The sequence below is a fragment of the Megalopta genalis genome, chromosome 2 (genome assembly GCF_051020955.1).
Source record: "Megalopta genalis isolate 19385.01 chromosome 2, iyMegGena1_principal, whole genome shotgun sequence".
Classification (NCBI taxonomy): Eukaryota; Metazoa; Arthropoda; class Insecta; order Hymenoptera; family Halictidae; genus Megalopta; species Megalopta genalis.
In genome coordinates, this window is record NC_135014.1 from 36,246,984 (window position 1) to 36,274,296 (window position 27,313).

The 27,313-nt window shown below is 40.9% G+C and overlaps 1 protein-coding gene across 3 annotated transcripts in view; it reads right to left on the reverse strand.

The window, feature by feature from the left end:
• The window catches only part of LOC117225367 (pseudouridylate synthase RPUSD2), a 284,921-nt gene that overhangs the window by 213,402 nt on the left and 44,206 nt on the right, over positions 1–27,313 (reverse strand). The window contains exon 1 of one of the 3 annotated variants that reach the window (XM_033478889.2): positions 10,373–11,185. The exons of the other annotated variants lie outside the window; for them this stretch is intronic. Within the exon in view, the coding sequence (XP_033334780.1) occupies positions 10,373–10,522 (150 nt within the window). The 5' untranslated portion in view covers positions 10,523–11,185. Of the gene's footprint in view, positions 1–10,372; positions 11,186–27,313 lie in introns of those variants that run through there. 3 annotated transcript variants of the gene reach the window in all.

The following is a 27,313-nucleotide window of genomic DNA, read 5'->3' on the forward strand; positions in this document are numbered from 1 at the left end:
TTACAGTGACACTAAAATTACGTCGACGGTCAAATTCCTTTTGAACTGTTTTCAAAAGGAAATTAATGCATAGTATTAGTATTTGTTCAATAACAAATACTAACGAATACAATTTTATTCGAAGAATTTATTCGAAATATTATTCAAATCAAATGTTATTCGAAGAATTTATTCGAAATATTATTCGAATCAAATTGTATTCGAAGAATTTATTCGAAATACTATTCGAATAAAATTGTATTCGATGAATCTATCCGAAATATTGTACGAGTAAAATTGTACTCGGAATATTATACGAATCAAATTTTGCTCGAAGAATTTATTGGAAAACTTTACTCGAGATGTTGTTCGAATAAAATCGTATTCGAATAATGCCGAACACTGAGTGCCAGGTTCCCGCGGATTGTGAGAAGCTGCACAAGCGTACGAAAGAGCGAGGAAACATCTGAATAAATCAAGGATCGTGGAGGATTGTACATCGAGCTGGAGCACGATGCTGGTTGCCTGCGGCATGGCGGTGCCTAAGAAAATTCCGGTTTCGCTCGGATAGGGTGCGTCTAATGAAAAGATCAGCGAGGCGAGCCTAAGCGGCATATATTCGTTGCTGGATCCGCTAATTTCCTCAGGTTCGACGAGAAGCGTTTCGAACCGTGCTCCGAGGAAGGTCGCAACGCTAGCGCGAAGACGAGACGCGATATCCGGCCGCGTTTCTCCGATTCGCGGATCGCCGATTCCTGACGCGACGGAAGACGACGCCGCTCGGCGGAAAATCATAGTATACTCTTGGCGATAGAAAGAGAAAGAGAGGAGGGAGGGAGAGAGAGAGAGAGAGAGAGAGAGAGAGAGAGAGAGAGAGAGCGAAAGCAAAAGAGAGAGAGCGAGAGAAAGAGAGAAAGAGGGAGAGAATAGGACGAACGAAGAAGAACACGCCACGGTTGGCAAAACTTTTGCGAATGCTGATCCGATCGTGTGACAGCGAATAAAAGTTCGTCGACGTTAAATGTCAGCCCGAGACGGTTCCACTGCGATTAAACGAACACCGTTGCAGCGCGAGCTACTTTGTTCCCTGTTCTCCTTGTTTCCTCCACTTTTTTTTCTATATATACTTGCGGAGTGGAGGAAGAGGAGGAGGGACGTTTATCACACCCCGAATTGCGATGTCCCACTAGAGATTCCGCGAAACTGTTTCCCGCTATAATGGCGTTGTTCGCGGTGCGAATTTATGGACCCACGTGCAACGAGCTTCTTCTCTGTTTTTGTCTATTTTGTGTTATCTTACCGCGGGAAATTTTTGGTAGCGCAAGCTTTTTTAACGAAACGTGATATTTGAAGCGGTTGTGTTATTTAAAAGATTCGGCCGTGCGAGTGTAAGAATTCGACTGCGGATACTTCCGCGAAATCAAAATTATCTGCGTGAACTGTAAAAAATAGAAATTAAGTAGCAAGTTTTTTCTTTCTTCGACGACATAAATAGATTAAAAATAATATATTGACATTTTTCAATCCTTTTTTTATCTTCCTAATATTCTGAATTAAACTTAGAATTTCTAATTTTTAATTTAAACTTCAAATTTTTAATTAAAACTTTGAATTTTAAATGAAACCTTAAATTTTTAATTTTTAATTGAAACTTCAAATTTTTAATTAAAACTTTGAATTTTAAATGAAACCTTAAATTTTTAATTTTTAATTGAAACTATAAATTTTTAATTCTACATTTTTAATTAAACTACTCGGTACTGCTATAATTATAACAATTACAATTAGTAATTGTTCTACCTGCAATGTTTACAGGAAATGTGGATCGACTGAAATATACAAGTTGACTTTAAAACGACTACTTTCATGCGATAAAAAATACATAATCGACCAATAAAATGAAGTCGCTAATGACATAATCGTACCAGTTGATGCGACGATAAACCAGAAGGAAAAAAAAAGAAAGCTACAGATCGCGTGAAAATAATGTTAACTTGTTTTAAACAATGTCGGCTGATATATCTATCTTCAATTAGAAAAATGTTATCGGGCACGAGAGGAATGTTCGAAGTAGTTGCCGCTTGTAATTCGCGAGCTACAGCGCATCGAATAAACGTCATATTAATAGATCGTTATTATAGCGAGAGACTCGAATGCATCGAGCGTCGCACTAATGCATTCTTGCGCCGATGCACCGTCATACCGCAGCGACGCGTCCTGACGTAGTTCACCAACGTTTCGGCGCGTCTATTCACCGACGAACCAATTCGTAGATTCCTACGTTAATATATCGCTGCAACGATGCACCGGTGCAACAGTGAACCGATGCACCGCTGCGCCGATGCACCGATACGTTAATGGATTATTGCACTCGTGCACTGTTACAACAGCGCGCATCGTTGCGAGCCGGCGTACGCGCGCGCGCGCGCCTATCAATGCCCGCCGATGCACCAACAGATTAATGCACTAATGCATTAATGCATTCGCGCCTCGATGCATCCGCTCCGTGATGCACCCGCCCGACAAAGTATTATTATAACGACGCGCGCTAATTCGACGATACCGATCAATCTGTCGATCGATTCCTGATACGTACCAATTAATGCTGCATTATCCGCGCGATCCAGCCGGGCCGATTACACCGACGCGACTTTATAAGTGCCGATAACGTCGCGAATCGGCAACAATGTGCTGCAGAGATTCGGTACAAAAATTGTCGAAGCGCACTTATCGAATGCATTTTCGGGTGCAACTTTCGGTTACACATTTAACAGTTTTCTTAAATATAAATAAACGTAGAAGCCGAAATTGGAACCGAAATTCGAACTCGCGGACTACCGTGCAATAACTCCGCGTGACGAGCATGTGCGTGATCTAAACTTCGCGATGCCGCTAGGACGATCGACGATCGTTAGACGCTGGTCAAACAGAACGATCAAATTCGAAAGAAGACTCGTAATGTTCGGGCCAGCGCACTGATAAAAGGACACGCTCGCAGGGCACGAGGCAGAACGCGACGACCGTCGACACACAATTTACGATCACGCTCACGAATACGATTACGATTTACGAACACGACTACGATCACGATTACGGTTTACGATACGGATAACGATACGGAATTTTAATATAACGAACACGGCTTACGAACAAGGTTTACGACTTCGGCGTACGATTACGAGAATTATTATATACTGCTTTACTGTATTTTTGTATTGTACTTTGTGTGCGTTACTGTTTAGTATTAAATAAAAAAGTTAAAAAACCTTCTATCTCTGCACAAATTTGAATTATTTTATTGATTTATTGAATATTCAATTACTAGTAAAAAATTATTTGAATAATATTTAAATATTTTTAAATATATATAAATGATTATTAAATATTAAAATTATTTTGAAACGCGATAAGACAAGTTTTAGTGGCGCTTTAAAGTCACCACTCAACTGCGAAGGGTTAATATGCTACACATATTTTACTCGATGACCTAAATTTTTTTCCTCGATTTATCAAGAAAATCGCAGAAAAACCGCAGGAACGACGAACCAATTTTTGGACGTGTTTCAACGTTTGCTGAATTTTTAAAAATCTCTCTTTATTCACTGTGCGAAGATAGCGGAGATTAAACGGGCACTATGGCCAGAGATTAAATCGAAGGGTGTCGGAATATTCCCGTTTGAAAAATCGAGGTCTCGCAGGCGCGGCGCAGCGAGGATAAGCGCGCGTGAACATGCGAGACACGTGCTCCCCTTTCGTATCGTATAGTGCTCGCCGTTCGCGTTCGGGCCCTGTAGGTATCTTATGCGCCTATGCGGTATCGGAAGCGCTCGCTTCCTACAGAGCCACCCATGGAAACCATAAATCCGAGGCAAAGAAATATCCGGAAAAGTGAAGGGACACCGGAAGGAGCGCTGCCAGAACAATGGTTAGTAGCACGGCCCCGCGACCCACTGGAACCGCCCCTAAATCAACCTCCCCTGCGAACTTCCAAATAGACGCGATACTCGCGTGAACAGTCCTCCGCGCGATCTATCCTGTCATCTGCCATGAAATCTTTAACCTAACACACTCGCCACCGTAAAGCCTCCCATACGCTGCCGTGTCGACGATTTTCTGCTGCGCGACGACACCGCGCTTTGACTTCGCAATTTCTCCCCCCGAGAAACTCCGTAACCTTCCGCAGTGAAACTTCGCAAGCGTATTTATGCACCTTTCAACAATGTTCGTGAACTTTTAAACGACGAAGAAGACGATGTTGACGTAGCTACGAACGAATTAGTGCGTACAGTGAACAACATTTTGGATAAAAATTGGCCGACTTTGACTGACGATAACTCCGCGAAGAATCATCGTAGAATAATGACTTTTATTTTAAATTAAAGCTTGAAACTTCTGCTTTAAAATAGTGTTTCTGGATTTTAAGTTTGACGCACGTCTCCACTGTGACCTTTTAAATGTAAGACCATGTTTGACATATTGAAAATTGCCAAGTTCGACGACGGACTTGCGAGAGTGGTTACTTTAGAGTGCTGTAACTTCGCAAACGAAAATCGGGAAGGGGAAGGATCGAACTTCGTTCGACTGTAAACGGCATTTCCAAAAATTGGACAAAGTCCATGCATTTCGTCAAACTTGGCAATTTTCAACATGACAAACCTCTCATTTAAAGGGTTAGGATCGCGAGGGTGCGTCTAACTTAAAATTGAGAAACGGCGTTTTAAAGGGTTTTTTTTAGAAGTTTTAAGCTTTAATTTGAAAAGAACCTCATCATCCTACGATGATTTTTCGCGGATTTATCGTTAGTCAAAGTCGGCCAATTTTTAGCCAAAATTGTTCTATGCTATAATTTTTTTGAGCAACGTTTTCTGCCAACTTTAGAATTTTTTGCGGCGAAACTGGGACACTTTTTATTATGAAACTCTGCATACGTCTTTGTGCATGTTTCAACGATATATGTAAATTTTTAGAAGACTAGAGAAACGAAATTCAGAATCCTACCAGCGAATTAGTACGTACACGAGAAAATGTTGTAATCACTTTCTGATCTATAGAATAAAATGTTTTATACAAACTTTGCGATTATTTTGCATTTTATCTCCGAAACCTATTGCGACAAAACTTGCAATAATAATGCATATTGCGACAGTATTCCTAAATTTTTAGAATGCGGAGAAAATAAAAATTGGGCTCGCTATGAATCACCGAAGACGTACGTACAAGCCATGTCGAAACGGTGAGAGTAAAAGAACATTTCCAACAAATAATTCTGAATTTTTCATGGTCTTATTATTTAGTCCGCAGGCTATAAAATTGGGAGACAAATCGTGTTTTCGCTGTTGCAAGGGGCAGCGTGTTGAAAATAATTTATGCGACTACTGGACCGTGATAATTTATGCACTTATATCTGCAAGGATATAGTGTCTGGCTACGTGCTCGCGTATGTACACATAGATATATAGTCACCGCGCGTTAATAGCACAAATTTTACCCAAGACCACGAGTGGTCGGACCACAAACGGTCAAACCGCAAACGATTTGACAGCCATTCCGTTTAAATAAACAGCGAGGCCACGTGTCACAAGTTCAACGCGTGCAAACGTTCCTAGACGCGTTCACACGTTCCGAAATAATGCGAGAGTTTCTTCGGACAACCAAAAACGAAAAAAAAAAACACGAAGCTCGGCGAACAATGCGTCTAGAACACGCGACACAGCTTCGAATGTTTCATAAAAAATCAGCAGGAGATTTCGTAAAATTAATTAATCCCGACGGCATTCCGCGATTCATCAGTTCCGGGCGTCCAAACCTCTTAATTAACCATCAGCTTATAATTGGCACTCGGGATCCCATCAACGGAATTATAATCAAATGAAAATCTCGGTCTGAAATCCTGCGTGCTGTACGATTTCGAAAATATACATTCGTAGGAAAGAATGCAGGTGATGTTAAAAATCAGGTATACTCTCAAAGGATACTGCTGAAGAACTTCGTTCGATAATTAATGCAATTTCTACAGGCTAATTTCTGGACCTGGCAGTTTTAACATTTATCCAACGTTTTGCTTGTTCGAAAATATCGGAGACAAGTTTTCGCGACAATTTTTTCGACAGCTTTATCGAATATTTATACTGTAATTTATAGAACGTGCTTTTATAATTAAATCGATGTATATATTATATTTTATAATTTAACTTGTATTTCGTCCGTTTAATTAATAATTAATAATTAATCCGCGTATCTTTATGCAGAATAAAAATGTCCTACACCAATTCTAAGAAGCGGGAATTAAATGAAAATGTTTGTCTTCTTTCAACAGTTCTAAAATGTTGGAAACAATGCAGCAATGTTGCTAAATTCTCCTAATGTTTTCACTACTTTGTATTTCACCGATTCACTTTTGCAACAAAAAAATGCATAAAATCCGCAGTCTAGTAATAATAATATTCTTAGATAAGCATTTCTTTAAAATTTAAAAGGCTGTTTCATTATTGGTTACATCCAGTATCGATTAACCTATAGATCGCTGAAGATTTAATCGTCTCTCCAAGGAGGTGGCTAAAAAGTTCCACGCGTCCTTGAGACAGACGATAATTGCCGATCCGGCGGATCATTCGAGAAACTCGTTTCCGCCGCGAAATAATTCAGTCCAATCCGGAATTGCTCCGAAACATTCAGGAGCAGCCCGTTGAAAGATCAACGTTCATCCGTTCGGATCGCTGAAGAATTCATCGTAAGAACTCGTCACCGGAATTCTTAAGCGATCAGACAAAACCGTAGAGACAGAACGGTGGAAACAGTTGGCGATTCTCTTGGCAGGTGGTAGATTAATTGCAAACATTCGCGGATCCTTAAAGAATGGCCCGCGAGATCGTTTCAGCATAGCTATTTGCTCAGCATTTACCGACTTGGTGACCTTCCTCTGAATGAAATGAGAGAACGAGAACGAGGAAAAGAGAGAGAGATAAGAGAGAGAGAGCGAGAGAGAGAGAGAGAGAGAGTAGGAGCAAAAAGAGAATAATTCTTTCGAAGCCGCGGACTGCGATATTTGAGCGAGTGAGTCACCTTTTATTGCATAGAACGTGCTCGTGAGTCCATCAGTTCGCGAAACGACTTGAATACGTATGGAACTATTACGAACTTCCACCGATAACTTCCTGCGTCTATTTATTTTCCGCATCCTTGGAGAGTATTGCGCCGGGAATCGATTACACGGGGCTCCGTCGTGCAACTAATAATTCAAGCCGACCAATGGGAGCTCCGCTCCCCTGGAATTAATACTTTTCAATTTCTCCGAAGAATATTTCCTTCCTGAAAAGTGACAGTATTTCACGCGAGAGCGGTACCCGAGACACGCCTGGAAATTCTGTAACGCGGAATTAATCCGACGTGCAGCGAAATGTGACGGGTTTGCCTCGGAACCTACCCCTTTCGAATCCTATTCCGCCCGAGATCTTTCCGGAAATTCCACTTTCGAGTCGCCGGGACGCGAGATTATAGATAGTTTCTCGGTTGAAAATTACATTTATTGAGAAATTCGCCGCTGACAATTCTCGCCGAAAAATTCTGCCCGGAGATCCTTACTGATAAACCTGAATGTTTCGCGAGATACCCACCCTCCTGCTGTTACAAGATATACAATAGCTTGTATTGAAAGCGATAGAATGATGCATAGACAGTTTTAAATTAATTATTACTTACTAGTTGAACAGATCACGCGTTACTTTTACTCGAGTAGATTTTTGAAACGTTAAATAGATTACAAATATTTTGATCTTCTCGTGTAATACAGAATTTGGCGAATAAACTTTGTTTGAATAGCATTGTACAGCATTTTAAATATGTTTAACTACGTAACATCCGTACGTAACTGCTATTTCAAAGAATAGTTTATTTGCCAAATTCTGTATTACACGAGAAGACAAAAATATTTATAGTTTATTTACCATTTCAAACATCTATTTTTCCCCAACCCTGCTTCGATGTAATAGCTATCGTTTCATTTATGCGAAATAGTTCATCGAGCATAGAATTTACTTGCAGAATAATTGTTAAGTGATGCAGAATAATGACAAAGTTGCGAGCATATAAAATTTCTGTCGGGTCAAATAGACCCGAACGGACCGGTAGTACGTATTAAGTTCGGGAAAATGGTGAAATCGACGGACGGAGAGTTGTAACGACTGAAAACCAGGCTGAGGAAATTTGAATATTTCCGACCAATTTGGTGAAAATCTGCGTCGATCAGCGGACACGGCTCGCCGCTCGCGTTCGACAGTGGCTCGTCGAAAATACAGCATTATATAATTGTCGACAACGACATCTTGAAGGACGCCGAGGCGTGAAACTTTTACGAGCGGCGATAATTAACGCGCCGAGAGACAACTCGTCGGAGTACTCGGCTCTCCCGAACCGCGTGGACCGCGTCGAAAAACAATTTGGAAAAGCAGTGATATACATCGGGGGATAAAAGTTGGTCCGCGAACGAGAAGCAACTAATTCGTTGAATTTGTCCGAAAAAGGAGAAAAGAGAACTTCTCGTGCCGTTGTTCCTGGAAAGCTAACAATTTCGACTCGAAATACGCGGTTTGCGTGGGAAATGTTTCTGGATTTCGAAAGCGATAAATAACGATTATTTATCGCTGCATAAGACCGTTCAAAATATACTGATAACACGGAGGCTAATGGTTTACCGGCTCGCGGCTAATGTAAACTAATAAAACTTTCGTTTACGGGTTGGGTTTACGGCTGCGAACGTTTACCCCCGTTTAACCCTTTACGATCGACAAACTCCGTACGATGAACTATGCAGTTTTAATCGGAGTTCCAGCTGATGCGGTCGCCAACGTCGGCCAACTATTTGTTACTGATTCCGCTGTTTAACAGAAAACAATAAACCGATACGCCGAGTCCCGCGTTTCCGATCGGGCGATTTTAGTACGTCAAGCGCGAAAAATAATCCGTCGAAAATAATCCATCGAAAAATATCCCTGCGAGAGAAATTTTCAAAGGTCGCAGAAATTTTTGGAGCTGAAGAAATCACAAATTTCACGCTGAAATATTTTTTTATAATATTACTATGCGAGTTATAATATTACCGTGCGAATTATATTACCATATAAGTTGTAATATTACTGTGCAATTTATAACATTACTATGTAAGTTATAACGCTACTATCTAAGTTATACAATTAGACTGCAGATCTTGTGAGCATTCATAACAAAATTAAATAAATTCGATTTAAAATAGTAAAAAGGTTAAAAGAATTTGATATGTCAATGTATTATTTTTAATCTTTTAAAACAACTAAACAAGAAATGAACTTGCTAATTAATTTCTATTTCTTTCAATCGATGCAGGCAATTTTTATTTTGCATAAAAATCCGCAGTCTAGTTATTATATTACTATATAAGTTACAATTTTATAATAATGTCTTTATGCAAAATAAATATTATCCGAGTTCATTTTAAGAAATATAAATTACATAAAAACGTCTTTCCTCTTTTAAAAATCGTAATAAGTTGAAAATAACGTAACAGTATTCTTAAATTCTTCTAACGTCCTTTTAATTCTGTTTTTTTTTATCTATTCATTTGTTTTAAAAAATACATCAAATCCATGTTCCAATTATAATATTATTACATAATAATATTTCTCGAAAATTTGGTCTAACTGCACGCTCCAAGCTGTCGCAAACCTAATCAAACACACCGATCAAGCTCGAACATCCGCGTCACCCGAAGGATCAATATGTGAACAACTTCGAGGAATTAATTTCGTTAATTTCGAGGAACAAATCGTAGACCGTTGCGAGTGGTTTGTGCAAACACAAATCTCTCCGAACAGATTCATATTTCTCATCGCGATCGGCAAACTCTAAACAACCACTAAATTATCACGGTGCCAGGTCCCGAAACACCTGCTATACCTAAAAATTCACGTTACCCACGGACAGCTGCACTCGACATCGACGCGTCAAATCAATAATCCAAAAATCTGTTGGTTTTCGCAAACCTCCATCGAATTGGGTCAAACATAAAACCGTATCGAGAGTTCAAAGAACAGTACTCGCTGCAAATTCCTGAGATCACGAATAAAATCGTTCGAGAATTCGGATAAACTAAACCTCCGTCAAACTTCGTCAAACAGCAAATTCCGACGGAACCCGCTTCCAAGGATGCTCACTGAAAACCCACACGATCTCGGACGAACCGAATCGAACAAACGAAAACAAACACCGATGAGTGGTGCGTTGACAAAATATCGTTCGATTCCGATCGGCCCTGGATCGCCCGGGATCGCGAGGAACCGTCTCGATCGAACAGAGACTGGCAAAGTCGCCGGATCGATAATCGCGAGTAGGGGATGAAAAAGCTGTGCTAACGGGCTCCTACCTTTCTCGGTTCGGGGGCGTAGATGCCTGGCAACGGTGCCAGCAGGTGCAGGCCGGGGTTCGGTATGCCGGAAGCGGGGTGTCCAGGCGGGATCGGCAACGGCACCAGCTTCAGGCCCCAGGGTAGGTACCAGGGTGCCGTGTGGTGCATGATCGCGGCACGATCGTCGACGATTCCACTGTACGGCGAGAACAACGCGCCAGGATGCGTTCCACCGAGCCTGGGGATGGATCGAGCGACACTAGCCGAAAAGGGTAGCTGCTCTCGATCGACCTGTGCCCCCTCGCGCGAGCCGATCGAACGCGATCTAGGAGAAACGATCGGGGCCTCGAGGAACGTGGTGGTCTCGGGGCGAATCACCTGGGCATCTTACGTCCCCGGCACACGTGGATATTCTCTTGCTCTGTATCGGCCTCGTCGATCGGTTTCCTCGACGACGATCACACGGATCGGTCTCGCACAAATTCCGCTCCGAATCGAACGATCACACGCGCGAGCACTCGGCGCACACTGACGTCATCGTAGGAACGATGTCGATGGCTTAGAGTCGAGAAGTCGTTGTTGTTGTTGTTGTTGTTGTTATTGTTGTTAGAGCGGAGATCGCTCGACGACGATGCTCTGTGTCTCTCGAGAACGTGTACGGACTGCGGCGGATCGCGGTGAAACGAACGGGAACGCGTTTGTGGATATACACGACGTGCTCGAAGAGAGCGCGCGGCTACGACTGATCGCCGATCGAGCGTCGACGCGCGAGCACATGGCTGAGCGTATCCTCTACCCCCACCGTAGACGCGCGATCGAGCTGCTTCTAGGCCGACAGACGTTCCCTCGATAACCACCACCACCTTCGCGCCACCCTTGCACCCCCGCGCGGCCGCCGACGAACACCACCGAACGCCCCTGCGACGCGACGTCAACCTTTCCCGCGATTCACCTTGCCCACCTGACTTCTACGCCTGGCACCACCCTCTTCCCCTTCTAATAGACATCTTACACCCACCGCTCTTCCCTCCTGCGTTCGCAGCGGCCGATTTTTCGGCAGAGTTCACCGGTAATCGATTATTTTCTGAGCACTTTCGTGATCGAAAAGTGATCGTGGTGATCGTAATTGCTCGACTGCGGATCTTCATGCATAATAAAAATTATCTCTATCAATTGCAAAATCTCTCTCAATATATCTCTCTATCAATTGGGAGATAGATAAGAGTGCGTTTTTTCTTTTAATGATCTTAACAAAGCGAAAGTAATGTGAGAATATTCTGACAGTTTTATGGTATCGTTTTTGCTCTGTACTTGAATTATACATTTTTACCATAAATGCGTAAAATCTACGACCTTGTAACTATTCGTCGGTCGTCTCGAAGATGTAGCACATAATTCTTTGCATTTCTTTGGGAACAGTCTCAGCCATTCTTCTAATTCTACCGCATTTGTGGCAAAATCTTGTTTTCTGTTATGTTTATTTTGTTCGGAATTAGGATAGTGGAGCCGATTACTGTAGAAAGTCCAATTGCTGTGTCTCTTGAGTTCGTTTTCGAGTAAATAATTTACCTTATATTTATCGAATACGACATATGAAATTTTTTTACTCAGTAATAAACAAAATAAAAGAATAAGGAAATTTAATATAACCGAGGAAGTTAACAAACGAAGTTTCACAGAATATACCGTTACGGAAGGCAAAAATTCACTGCACCACCACACAATGCGCCAACCCTAATCACTAGACCGCGGATTTTTATGGGAAATAAAAATTGTCTACATCAGTTGCGAAGAGTAGAAATCAAGTAGCAACTTCATCTTTCCTTCAATCTTTTTAACACGTTGGCAATTCGTATGAACCGACGGTGAATGCGTAAATAACCGCAAATGAACGTTTACGGACGTCGAAACGCATTAGTAAGTTGTTTACACTGTTCTGATTAGAATTGACATATGTAAATAACCTTGACAAACATTTGCACAAGTCAAAATGCATTAAGTAATAAAAAAAATTAATTAATTAAAAAATGCATTAATTTCACGCCCAGCGTGAACAAACAAAAATTTTCAAACGACTATAAGGTATTGTCCTGAGTGTCCAGAGTCACCCCAATTATGTTTACAATGTTTTAACGAATTCCATCGTAACTATAATAAGATATTATAATATAAAATATATTTTTCATATTTGTTCTTGTTTAATTTATACTTTATTATTACCCTATACTGTTTATACTCGTCATAGTTGTGTTACAAATAAAAAATTACTATAAATTACCTCCAAAATCCTGCTTTAATTGGACGTCACCGAAACATGGGTAACGTGGCGTTCAACGTGTTAATAAATTAAAGATCATGCATTGACATTTCAAAATTCGCGATTCTTCTAATCACAACGGTGTCAACGATTCACTAATGCATTTTGACTTGTGCATATATTTGTCAAGGTTGTTTACATACAAGACTGCGGAAACATAGTCGTCACCCAAACATGGGTAACGTGCCGTTTAACGTGTTAATAAATGAAAGATCATGCATTGGCGTTTCAAAATTCGCGATTCTTCTAATCACAACGGTGTCAACGATTCACTAATGCATTTTGACTTGTGCATATATTTGTCAAGGTTGTTTACATACAAGACTGCGGAAACATAGTCGTCACCCAAACATGGGTAACGTGCCGTTCAACGTGTTAATAAATGAAAGATCATGCATTGACGTTTCAAAATTCGCGATTCTTCTAATCACAACGGTGTCAACGATTCACTAATGCATTTTGACTTGTGCAAATGATTGCCAAGGTTGTTTGCACATCCTAATCAGAACAATGTGAACAACTTATTAATGCGTTTCGACGTTCGCGCGTAAGTGTTTATTTGCGCTTATTTTGCGCATTCATCGTCGGTTCATACTAATTGCCAACTAATCGAAAGGTTAAACTGGATAACCACGAGCAACTGCAACTTTTTCCAGGCACGTGTAATAGAACGTACTTGAATTTGAACTGCAGTTTTCCTTGCATCGAAAAGTGATCAGCAAATTGTTCGACGATCGACGAGACGATCGAGATCGAGCCATACCGGGCGATCGCGAGCCAGTGAACCATTCCAACGAATTAATTCGCGATCGAATAACCGCGAGCGAACGTTTACGATGAAATTAAGCAACAATTTCCATCGACCGGCCGGCATCGCCGTAGCCCGGACAGAGCGGAGGGTGAGCCAGACAGGGAATTATTTACATTCTCGTTAAATATAATAACCGTCCGACGGGTGCAATCTAAAATTGGGCATACACCGGGGGGATCTAACTGTATCTAACTTCGCTGCCGGCGGATACTCGTAGACTATCAAACGAGATCCCATATTGCGGTCCGTCTCCCCGGACGAATCACATATTTATCGGCGGCGTGTCGGCGACGGCCGCAAACGAGCTCGCCGAAATGCCATCAATGGAAAAGCGAGCCATTTCCAGCGGAAAAAACACTTGCCGGATCCGGCGCCAAACCTTTTACCGAACATTCCGCCCCGATTAATAGTGATCGACGCTGTAATACGACGGTTAAGTATCGTCGCAATGCCGACGATAAAATATGCATCCCGGATGCATGTACAGCTGGGCAAGCAGTCAATTTTGAACAGCTTCCATGTTTCTGTCAGAGAAGACGGCGATTCGAATTTACGTAAAAACTGTGCGCCGAATTAATTGGCGATTCGATGAAATTCCGCTAAAAGTGACTGACACGAATTGTGTTATCTGAACGATAAAATTGATTTCACTCAGACCTCTTGCCATTTATAATATAATGCATGCTTGAATTAGTAAATTTATTCGATCATTTTCCACGAAAGAGAGCTTTTCCAAATTCAGCAACTCGGAAATATACAATAAAACGCGAAACTGGTCATTTTGACCGACTCGGTAGGTTTAGTGTTTACTTTTATAATACGTTGTTTATTGTTAGCATAACTGATTATTACACGGAAACGTAGCGAAATTTGGAACTGTTTTTATACATACAGTGACTCGCATTAATATTCCGACACCATATTGTTAGAAGAATTATTGCTCCTTTTTATTGTTTAAATTAGTATTATTGAATCAATTGTTCTCTCATATAATAAAGCACTTCTTAAAGTAAGTAGAAACATAAATTTTGTTTATTTATTCCACATGGTTTTTTGTATAATAAGCGATAAACAAGATTGTGACAAAATTCTACGTCGGAAAAATATTCGGACAGTGAATGAATTACATTAATTTTAAATAAAATGAAAATCTTTTTAATCATGTTATCATAATATTAATATTTTGTCGGTTGACCCTTTTGTTTTATTACTTCGTGTAATTGCTTGGGCATGTTGCAGATGATTTTATTTAAATAATCCGGCGAAATCCGTTTCCATTCGCCTAACAAACGTTGTTTCATCTCTGTTGTTGTCTTTGTAGGTGTTGTACGAATTTTGCGATCCAATTGATCCCATAAATTTTCAATTGGATCTAAATCAGGCGATTGAGGAGGAGGATGCAGTATTTTTAGACAATTGTATAATAAATATTCCTGTACAATTCTGACCTTTTGTTTAGGATCATTGTCTTGTAATTAAATTTTTTTTTTAAATGTCCAAATACTTCATTTCGTCCATAATACCATCGTCAAAAATTAATTCACTTACACCTACAGACGAGATCTAACCCCACACTATTACACTCCTACCACCGTGTTTCACTGTCGGTCTTAAATTTGAAATGTTTAATTCTGTATTTACTTTACGCCACACCATTTCTTTTTGTTTCGCAAATTTGCAAAAGAATATTTTCACAAAGACAGTTGGTGGTGTAATGATGTAATATTTTCGGATGAAAGCAAATTTAATCTTCACGGATCCAACAGTCAAAAAATGGTCTGCAGAAAATGCAAATATCTGTGCAATAAATTCTGTACACTGATTTTCAGCTTTCTGTTACGCCTCAATTATGTCCTATTATATTAGTCCTAATACCACTAATATATAGTATATTAGTATATTATATATAGTATATATAGTATATAATACTAATACTATAATATACCATTACTAATATTAGGACTAATGGTATATTATAGTATTAGTATTATAATAATAATAAATAATAATATTACTAATATTAGAGGACTATATATCACAATTATCGATTAACTATTACATTATCGATATTAGGACTAATGGTATATTATAGTATTAGTATTATAATAATAATAAATAATAATATTACTAATATTAGAGGACTATATATCACAATTATCGATTAACTATTACATTATTGATATTAGGACTAATGGTATATTATAGTATTAGTATTATAATAATAATAAATAATAATATTACTAATATTAGACTATATACCACAATTATCGATTAACTATTACATTATCGATATTGTTTACATTTCTATTAAAACTAGTAGTATATCTTACAGAAATTTCGTATACTGTAATTCAACGATGCCCCTGTAATCTCCTACGCGGGGAGCAACTGGTGCGATTTCGGCGTAGTCGTGTCGCAACGGTCGGGCATGATCGAAGAATCCCAGGCGGAGACAAACGGAAGGAGCGTAACAGCCGGAATAAAACCGAGAAAGTTTGGTAAACGACGACGGAACGACGTCGATCCGAGGGCGGGGTGGTTGCAAACAGACGGGCATCGGAGCGGGGCCCCGACGCCATTAAAACCGGCAGAAACGAGAGGCGTCGGTAAACAGCAGAGCTGCACCCAGCAGCAGAACGCGCACACGCTCGTGCAAATATTGATGGACAAACGTCCGCCGGGTTTCGCGCGGAGACGAATGCCGAATATTAATATTAATGCGGCGTCATTACACTTGCTGATCGGCGGCGAGCCGCCGTGGCCCGTTTTTCTCCCCGCAGAGATGATCGGCTTTCCCGAGACCGGTTCGAATTGCCCGTCTCCCGGCTCGCCAGCCGGTTTCCACGGAGCCCGGTAGCGCCCGGCGAATTTGAATAATTTATTGGCCATCGAAATTTATTGCTGCTCTGTACATCGCCGGACTCGTCGCGAATATTTCAAACAGAACTCCGGATCGTGTAAATATCGTTCCGCTCCGCGAATCGATGTAACTTCTCTTTTTTACTGCCACTCGACGAGTCGAACAGACGCGCCGATCAACGCGGATCTATTATATCCCTTCCGGGAACGGTGCTAATAGATATTGACGAGGATTTTCCGACACTTGGGTCTCTCGAGAGATTCACGTGCCGTCGCAATTTCCGCGAAATTCAGAAGTGAATCACTTGAGGCGTATAGAAATATTTCGAGAATGCGTGAGAGGCCTCATTATCGTACAGAAAAATGCTAATTTGACACTAAGCCTACCGAGCAGTAAAATTGAATAACGCGCGTTACTTCATGAAAATACGAAGATACATTTTATTTTATTTAATTATATCAAAATCATATATATTTTAATCATTTACTGTAGAACGGTCCTCGTTATTGTTATAATTAGACTGCGGATTTTATGCGTTCGTGGCAAAAATCAGTTGGTGAAATGTAAAATAGCAGAAACATTTGAACAATTCGAAAATATTGTTGTACTACCGTCAACTTATCAACATGACTAAGGAAAGAAATAAATGTCTATGTAGGGGTCCAGCATCTTGTAACTAACACAATTTTTATTTTGCACGAAGATTCGCAGTCTGGTTATAATTGTAAAATGAGAAAGCGGACATTTAACCGTGGTGGATTTAGCGTTAAACGGTTCGCGGGTCGAAGAACGAGCGGAGCCGCATGTCCGAGCATCGATGTCGAAACTCTCGCATGCGGCGAAAACTCGTGCTCGAAAACGTGCCACGAAGGCTCTATTAATCTTCTGCATAGAACTCGGCTGCATGGGGACCGAACGGGAAATCGTTAAGACGTGTCGTAGGAACCATGCACCATTTCCAGAACCTCGAGTCCACCTTCGCCGAAGCTTGGAACTTATTCGAAAGTTTCGCGAAAAATTTCGTTTCTCTGTCTCTCTTTCCCAGTTTCATCGCTCTTTCTCTCTCCCTCTCCTTCTCTCTCTCCTCTCACTCCTTCTCTCTTTTCTCTCTCTTTCTCTTTCTCCTTTTCTCTCTCTCTCTCTCTCTCTCTCTCTCTCTTTCTCCTTTTCTCTTTCTCTCTCTCTCCCTCTCTCTCTTTCTCCTTCTCTCTCTCTCTCTCTCTCTCTCTCTCTCTCTCTATCTCTCTCTCTCTCCAAGTTCCTCCGTCGCTTTCCGAATCTCAGCGTCGCTCCCCGAGTTTCTCCGTCCTTCTCGCACAGTTTCTCGGTTTCGTTTTCTATGTGTAGACCGATGGGATTACTTTTCGCGGCCCTTCTGAAATGGAAGGCTTCCCGAGTCTGCTTTGTACGCGATACGTATCGCGTTTACAGGGATTGATTGCCGGCGGGGTTTGTTCCTTCGGCGACGCGGGAACGCGCGACCCTAAACGGTGGTTTCTTTTTACGGTGTTTCGGTGTTTTATGGGTTGGCTCTGCGGCGGCGTCACTTCGTTCTTCGATTTCGCGGACGACGGACCTCCGGTTTGCTCCCGGTAAGCCAATTTCGTCGCGAAAACCCAATGATCGTCGACTGATCTTTCAATTCTACCGACGATCCCCCGGTTTACCGTCTCATAATCCGATGACGCGATAACATCGTCGCAGGATCGACGCGATGCCTGGATCTATCGACCACTAAAAGCGACTTGTTTGCGTTGACTTTGCTCCCCTCGGCTGTGTCCATCAATCTTCGTGACCAATTCCGTAAAACGTGTGAAACTTACCGCAACGTTCCAGAACAATTTTCGTTAAAATCGTGGCACGAGGATGTTTGCCGAAAAGCTGTCGCGTAAAAATCTATTACACGATCGTTACTGCTAGACTGCGGATTTTATGCATTTACAATAAAAATGGGTGGACGAAATTTCAAACAATGAAGATGCGAAAAGAATTTGAGGACATCTATGTATTATTTTCAACTCACTGAAATTATTACAGGAATAAAGAGTTGTTTATTTGACTCATCTTTGTTGCAATAGATAGATAATAATTTCACAGATAATTTCCGATGTAAACATCTTTGCAATCTCAATAATTCTAAAATAAGGTATAATAGTCATCACAATATATATATTTTTTAATTTATTTGTTCTGAAACCGTGATGAGCCCTTTGAGTTTTTAATATGGAATTGAATAATAGTGGAAATTTATTATATAATTTTATATATATATTATTATTATTATTATTATTCTATTATTATTATATTATTATATTATATTATTATATTATTATATTATTATATTATTATTATATATATATATATATTATATTATATATTATTTATATATTATTATATAATTTAATTGAAAAGTTTTTCAAAAAATTTGCTATAGATTAAATGTAATTTTTAATATAATTTATACAATTCCATAATATTTAACTTTTTAATTTTAATTTTTGTATAGACTTGACTAGAATCGATCATATTCAACTTATTTGAGAAGGAAGGAAATTTCTTCCCTCTTCCGCCAGAATTTTTTCCAAGCTTAAGTTCGATCTTTCTAACTCGCTACAGTTTCTCCAGTGTTCCAATGTTCCTGTGTCCTCTCCACAAAATTGGCAATGTCGGTTCGCTATGCGGAGATCGGCGGCCGGAATATCGATGCCGCGATATTTCCAGTCATTGACACCGGTGTTCTCGGCGACTCGTCACGCGAGTTTTTGCGCAACACCGACGACGTAACTCGACGTAACGCGACGTTCGATATGGTGCACGCGCGCGAAACCGTGCCACGAATCGAGAACGCCCCTTTTGCGGTTGGAAACCTTGAATTCCCTTGAAAACATCTCGGCCCCGGGACTCGCGAAACTTTCCGGGCTTAATGCTCCTTCTCCTTCTCCTCTTTGTCCTCCTCGTGTGCCAGGACCCCCGGGGGAATTATCGCGGTTATTACAAAATCACGGCGCGAAACTAATTTCCCAATTAGCGGAACCGGTCGCGAACAACTGTATCGAACGACTTTATAATGCAGCACGGCGAACTTCTGCTCCGTCGCTCGACTTCTTCTCCTTTTTCGATCCGCCTTGTCCCGGCAACACTTGGGAGTACTTTAAAGTAACTGGTCGTGGTCTATAAATAAGCCGTTTAACCACTGTATCCAACAGAAGCTTAACGATCTTCTGCCGTATCACTGGCTTCCAAGAAATTCTTCGAGCTTGATATTCGAGATTATTCTCGCACGTTTGTGAACAGTATTATTAGGTTTATTTCATAAGTTTGTGCCGCGAATACGTGTAGTATTTTTTTGGTCCTTCGCAGTAATCGGCAGCGCAACGCTATCTTCAAATCTGACCAAATAATTCCGTAAACAAATCCATGAACATACGACTGTCGCGGCAGTCAAAGTGTTAAAGAAAATAGGGAAAAAATTATAGCACAGAACAATTTTGAATAAAAATTGGCCAACTTTGACTGGCGATAACTCCGCGAAAAATCATCGTAGAATTATGACTTTTATTTTAAATTAAAGCTTGAAAGTTCTGCTTTAAAACAGTGTTTCTGGATTTTATATTTGATGCAACCTCGTCGCTGTAACCCCTTAAATCTGAGGCCATGTTTGTCATATTGGAGATTCCCAAGTTCGACGACGGACTTGCAAGGGTTACTTCAAAGTGCTGTAACTTCGCGAACAAAAATCGTAGCCACGTTTCTTTTCTTCCGAATTAAAGGGAAAGAATCGAGCTTCATTCGTCTGTAAACGGCATCTTCGAAGAAAATTTGACGAAGTCCGTGCATTTCGTCAAACTTGGCAATTTTTACTTATGAAAAACGTGGTCTCGCATTTAAAGGGTTGCAGTGACGAGGATGCATCAAAGCTAAAATCCAGGAACATTATCTTAAAGTAGAGATTTCAAGCTTTAATTCAAGCTCTGCTATAATTTTTTCGAGTAGTTTATGTTCGGATGAATAATATTGCCTGCTTTCTCGCAGAATCGCGGGCGGTGAATTTTTATAAATTTATATTATATTTATACAAAGTTGCATTCAATTTTACAAATTTAAATTCCGCAATGCGCAACGAAGATCGCTTCTCTCTGCACATTTCGGAGACGGTAGTAACCTTGGCAGAAGAGAAACCGATCCTTGCGCGAACGATCGAAGGTTTTTCCCTCCCGCGACGCAGAATGTTTTAAATTCTCATTAGCCGTCCACTTAACGAGCGGCCGTAATTCATCGCGGCACAAAGGAGGAATGCTTATCTGTTCATCGTGGTTTATCGGCTCCCGCCGGGGAATGCGTTAATCGACGTCCCATTAGGATCCGCGTACCAAGAGTTTCACAATAGACCCGGCTTATCGTCGGGCCCCGCGCGGATGTTTGTGCATTTATAGCGAACATCGGCACGCGAGCCACAATGCCGTGCAATAAAAAAAAGCTTACTTTCGCAAAATTACCGGCCTTTATCTCCGCCTGACGCCGCCCCTAGCCAAGCAACTTCTGCTCAAACGAGACGCTGCTCTGCAACCTCGCTTATCCGAACTGATTCTCTCTCGGTCTCTGCATTACGCGACCACCCTTACGCTGCCGTTTGGAAGAGAATAGAAGACGAGTCTATTGTGTCTAGTAAATCTAATACATATATATTTTAGATAATATATAATAATATAATATATTATATATAAATATTTAGCTAAGATAATCATCCGAATGAATTCCTTTTAGTGGAATAAAATATTCGACCAACGATTATTCATTATTCGTTAGAAATGATTCTAGCAATTTATTGGAAGCATTGTTCAGTCGAATGACTCTTTTTTATTCGAACGATCCTTTCTTTATTCGGATGAGCAACAACCACGCTCGAGACCGCTCGCGAAGAACAGAAACCGGAAAGAGAACGAACAAGAGAAAGAGGGGACGCGACTGTCTCTCGAGTGTCCCTCGAGCGATCGCCGTAATGGATACCCTGAAATTAATGACTCGATTCGCGGACCAAAATTATCTCCGCAATAAACGTCCCGCGCGAACTTTCGCGAACGTCCGCCGTCGTCGACGCCACTCGAACGCGCCGATTTAAACGCGCCACGATGGAACAAGATGGCGGCTGTGGAGGGTGCCCCGCTTCTTCCCCCGACTCGCAATTTCGGAGGCCTGGTGGCGACGTTAATTGGACCGGGACACGATAATTTCGCGTGGCGACGGGAACGCCGGCACAGAATCATTTCTTTCCCGTCTCGATTGCTGCGAAATCGGTTCGCCGATTTCGCTTTGGCTCGAGCCCGCGCGAAAGAAACAACCCTCTAATGCAGAACGGCGTCTGAACCGTTTGCTCCTGTTTCGAGTAGATTTGATTTATTCGATAGAGAAATATTGAATTTGATGATAATAAAAATAATAACGTGGAAATAGTAATTATAAACCGAATCCTTGGTATTCATATTTTCCATTTTATAATTACTGAGAAGTTATGAAGCCTGCTCTCCATTAAAAATCGTTGAATATATTTCTTTGTTCGGACACGCTCTATTATAAAAATTGTGAAAAATTTGAATAAATTCCATCTTGCAATTCTTACGTAGCAAGTTTTGTTGGTCGCTTTTAGGTCTCGGTAGATTTAGTATTGAACCGTTTCGCAGACGAACTAAACGATTAATGAAAACGATGAACACTGCTACTATCTGCCACCGCGATTTTTGTCCGATCGGTCTCCTCTCACAGTCCCCAATAAAAAATCAAACACCTTCGTAAATCGTCTGCTGCGCAAGACTCTCCGGAACAATTCTAAACGAAGATGCAACGCGGAGAAATGGTAAACCGCATACCGGTGCAGCCGGTGGCGTGGAAGGGCGACAGAGACGATAATCGCGGAGGTTACGTAAGACGGACGAAATGGTACGTGGAAGTGAAACGTCTCTGCGCCGGACTTTATGTGTATCGCCGAGGAGAGAGAGACATTCCTAGTTGTGCATTTATCGTCCGCCAATCACCGCGTCGCGATCGCGGATCAGAGACAGCGCCCATTATGCCCCGGGTCGCTTCTCGAGCCGCAGCGATAAATTATCCGTTCAGCTATGCCCACCGGATGACAAATCGTCGACAGGTGGCTTCACGGAATCGTCTTCCCTCCGAGTGCCGCGGCACCGGCAGCGCCGAATATCCGCGGCGATTGCTCCGGTCAAACCCATTGTTCCCGTCTCGGACCCTCATTAACGCCGGTAACAGCAATTTTCTGACGGAAATTCGCCGACGCGATAAATCTGCCGACTCTTTCGCGACGATGAAAATTGACTCGGTCGTTCGCGACCGTATCGTCGGACGTCGCTTTGACGCGCCGCGCGGCGCGTTGTTTATTCGGGCGTTCGGGACCGCTGTGTTGTCACAACACAACGGGGGTGAGTTTGCCGGAGAGTGCGAGGATTCTTGGTCCCGATCAAAGAATTTAGCAAGACTTGTTCTTTGGTTTAAACTACTTTTATTTTCGCAAACTTTATCTCGTTGCTCCAAAGACGAATTTTAGAATTCTTGCTTTCTACGACTCCCCCTAAAAAAATTGATTTCTCAATTATTATCGACTATTAGCAGAAAAGAACTGTATTTTCTTGAACTATTAGTTTGGATGAACAAAATACGAGAACGTATTTCGATGCATTCTTTCACACATCTTTTTAGAAGTCTGTCGAAATAAAATGTTGATCCTCGCAGATAGAAAATTCTTTCAACGATCAGAAAGGCCCGATGTTCACATAATTTTAGGACACCCCAAATATCAAGACAACAGCTTCAAAATACACCTGCCTATAATATAGAAATCCATTGCCAATGAAACAAATCAAGACTGACAAATATTTCTGTAGTTTATTAGGTAATGAAAACGGAAAGTCAACTCTAACTCCTACGAGAAGTGACGTATAAAATTGACGCGTTATTTTCTGGATTTCCTGTAATTGATAGGATCATAAACAATGCTGTTTTGCTTAGCAGCAGAGCTTTTCCTATTGTATTAGGGGGACCGGAAAGTTATGTCGTTTGTTTACATTAAATTCAAACAGATAAATATGCGCAGAAACGACATTACTTTCTGGTCCACCTAATATCGTCGATTTTTGTCCAATGAACGAAGCGCTGCGCGCCGGCGAAATTGTTTCGCGCTCGTCCGCCGAGCCGTTTAGCGGCCTGCGTGTTATTTTCGTGTTAGGACACCTGGTTGTCCGGTCGATGAGGCTAACGGCAATCATGTCTTATTGAATCGTGCGTTCACCATTATCTGGATTGCTGTCGTTCGTTAGAGGTACGATCCGAGGATGATAAATGCATCGTTAGCGTTTGTTCCCAGAAACTGAAATTATTTATGACTCAAACTGATATATTGTTGGTTCCTATTATCCGGGCGAGCCGCGGGGTTTCTTAAGGAGACTAATGGTTCGGAGAGTTCTCGGTCGCGCGGCCTTGTTTTTCGTGTACTTTTACGTAAGGTATATTAGCTAATTAATCACGTTATCTACTGTCCTCAAACTCTCGACTTTTACGCACCGGCTCGTACACTTTTAGATATTCTCATTCCTTTTCTCACGGATTTTATGCATGTTCGACAAAAGCGAGAAGGCGCAATTTAAAACGGTGAAAGAGTTGAGATAAGGGAAAAATATCGCTACACTATTTTCAGCCAATTAAAATGATGAAAAATGGAACGAGATATCTATCTGGCTTCCACCTCTTGTAATTGATGCAAGACATTTTTATTTTGCATAAAAATCCGCAGTCTATTGATCGCTAGACTGTGCGGATCGTTATTAAATTTATTTATTATTAAATTCTTCTTATGTCCCCACAACTTCGTATTCCAACAACTAAATTTTGTTATAAAAATGCTTAAACTCCGCAGTCTAGTGATCATTATAACCGGTTAATATCGCATATGCATCGATGCCGGTCGTTATTGCCATTCACTCAACTTCTTTTATAATTCTTTTACTTCATTTAACAATTCTGTCATCGGTATTGTTCGCAACCACCACTTTTTCATCTTATTGCTATCGTTGTGATTACAGCGGATTTTATGCATTTATGATAAAACAAATAGGAGGTGAAAAGGTAAAAACGACAAAGCATTCTAACGAAGCCTGATCTCGAATCATATTTCTGTTCGTACAAATCGGAATTATGTAAACTAGAAGCCGATATAGCCGAATATGGATCACGATTCTGAAACTTCGATAGCATCTTCTCCGACTTTCTTAACTTTCCTTTCGTGCAACTATCGCGCGGCGAAAGCGCGATTGAAATTATTCTTACGTAAACGTAATAGGCATCGCGTAATCGGTCTACGAACGGATTCCACGAACGTCTCGTTAATTTTACTCCAGTATAGTACTGCCCTTAATTAGAACGTCCTTTTCAGAACATTTTCAAATATTTGAAACACCGCGCGCCTTTTACCTTTCATAAGCAAAGTTAAAATATTCTATGTACATACTTCATAGAGTTCCAAACGAAAACTCATTTATTTATATTCACTTATTTAAAAATGATTTTATTAACTTAAAGCTTCATTTTTTGAATGATCAGAAATGTTAGTTAGGACAACACCGACTAAGTAGGGCAGTATTAACGCCTTGTCATACTTTAACGTGCCTGACCTCTTGTCATCAATACTTAAACATTCAAGTAAACGTAGGCACACACACACAGTAAATATAAATCGTCTTTTTTCCAGCATGTCGTTACGATTGAAAAGCTTTCAAGAAAAATATATTTACTGTTCAGGCCGAAGCCATTAATCGCGAAATGTAAAGGAAATTGTACAATAAAAGACACGACATAAACATTGCAATTTCTGGTTACAGAAATCGATTTTATAATAGACTGCAGTTTTTTTATGCCGGCGGTTCCTCGACCGTACACGAAATTTCGAGGTTCGGGACCGAAAAAGATGACGGATAGATCGCGATCGGTAATGGATCACGAAACTTTCCGTTGTGCGGCCGGCAACGTTGACGGAGGATCGACTTCTCTCGCGCGGCCGATAAAAGTGGGCTCGGGAATCCGGCTGATGGATTAAAACGAAAAAGCGCGGCGACTCGCGGCCGGATACGGGACGATCAATCAATATCAATAGCCCGGGACAAATATAGTCACTCTTTTTGGCCGCGCTTCGCCGGCCTGGCAACCCTCGATTGCTCCAACTAATGATTGTTTGTTATTTTAGATCGTCGCCGAACGCCATTTTATTGTATCCCTCGCGGAAAAGTGTTCGAAGGACTTTTCTTCGCCATTCTCTATTTTTACAAAAAACTGTTTCACGTCCACATTCGCCAACTATTTTCGGACAACGTCCTCGACGACAACGTTTCACCGAAAGAATATTATCGCGATAAGACAGTTCCTCGTTATTTTTTATTTCGTTTAAACGCTACCTCGCTGCAACATTTATGAAAACAGTTTTTAAATGACGTTTATAACATGACCTTCTCAATGAGAGAGTATATGTATAATACCGTACAGAGATAAGATAAGTTCTCGTTGTTTTCTATTTTTGTTGAACATTATCGCACTGCAGTTTTTATCCATGTTCTTATTGGTGTTCTAGACATTTTTACCAATGAATCGACATCAAGGAAACTAAGGAATGGGATGCGTCTAAAAATTGCTTCTTTTATCAGTAGACTGCGGATTTTATGCATTCATGAGACACGCGAGTAGTCCAAATGCGAAATAGCAAAGACATTTTAACAATTTGACGATATTATTGTATTACTGTCAACTCGTTCAAATAATTAAGAATAGAAATAAATGTACACGTATTTCTTGCATATTGCAATCAATGACGGCAATTTTTATTCTGCATAAAGATCCGCAGTCTGCTCTTATTAATTAACGCGGCAGAAAAATATCTGTACGCAAATTTGCTCCTTGCAAAGAATTTAGGCGACGAGAATAACGTGGGAATAATAATTATAAACCGAATGCTCGGATCAGCGTCTGCAAATACACGGTTGGAAAATGGAGTTGGACAATGTAAACCGGCGGAATAAATATGAAAAATGAAACGTCGCGCGTTTCTGTGGACAGTGGTGCCTAATGAGCCGATAATAATGAGGATGCCCGAAGAAACTCGAGCGAGGAATATATCGATTACCACCCCGTCGAATGGTCGAACGCGGCGCGAGAAATCGCCGAATGTTTGTTATTATTTTCCGCGTTGTTTGCCGTTCGAATTTTAATGCATGATTAATGGCCCGGCAAATGGGCTACGGGCATGTAAACGCGAGATTCATTAAGGAAACAATTTTTCGTGTTTGCACGGGACCTAATTGCGATGCAAAATTAAGCAGACTCAACGAGCCCTAACGCGCCGGCGAGTTCGCCTTAAGCCTTGTTTCTATGCATACGAGGGGCGTGCCGGGTATTATTCAGAAGAACGCCGCCAGCAAACAACGGCTAACTCGCTCCGGAGAAAAAAAAAACAGCCGGGATTAAGCGTTGTCTCTCGGATTGTAACTGGTTTCAATTATGCCGAAATTCTTCGGCTAGCCTGCTCCTTGGAACCAGACCACGAAACTGTTCAAATTTTCAACACGGTTCTGATGTAACAGTTGTTTTCTGACTTCGAACTTTAGAAGACTTTTCGAACTTGCCGAGATCTACGAAATGCACTTTTTTTTTAAATTTTCGTTAGGGGCTTCTTTTATCGTGCCAACCGATTGCGATTTTTCCAAATAATTTTCTTAACCATTTTCTAGTAAATTAATCTCTCTAACATACCGAAAAAATTGAGATCGCTTGATCCAATTATAAAAATGTTGTTCCGTTTTAAAAGCTGTACGAATGCTTTGCACACCGATAGAATATCATTACGTATTATGACACCAAGATTTTCAAGCACTTCAAAGTAAAGTATAGAAAATCGTACATGAAAGTTGAGAAAGTCAT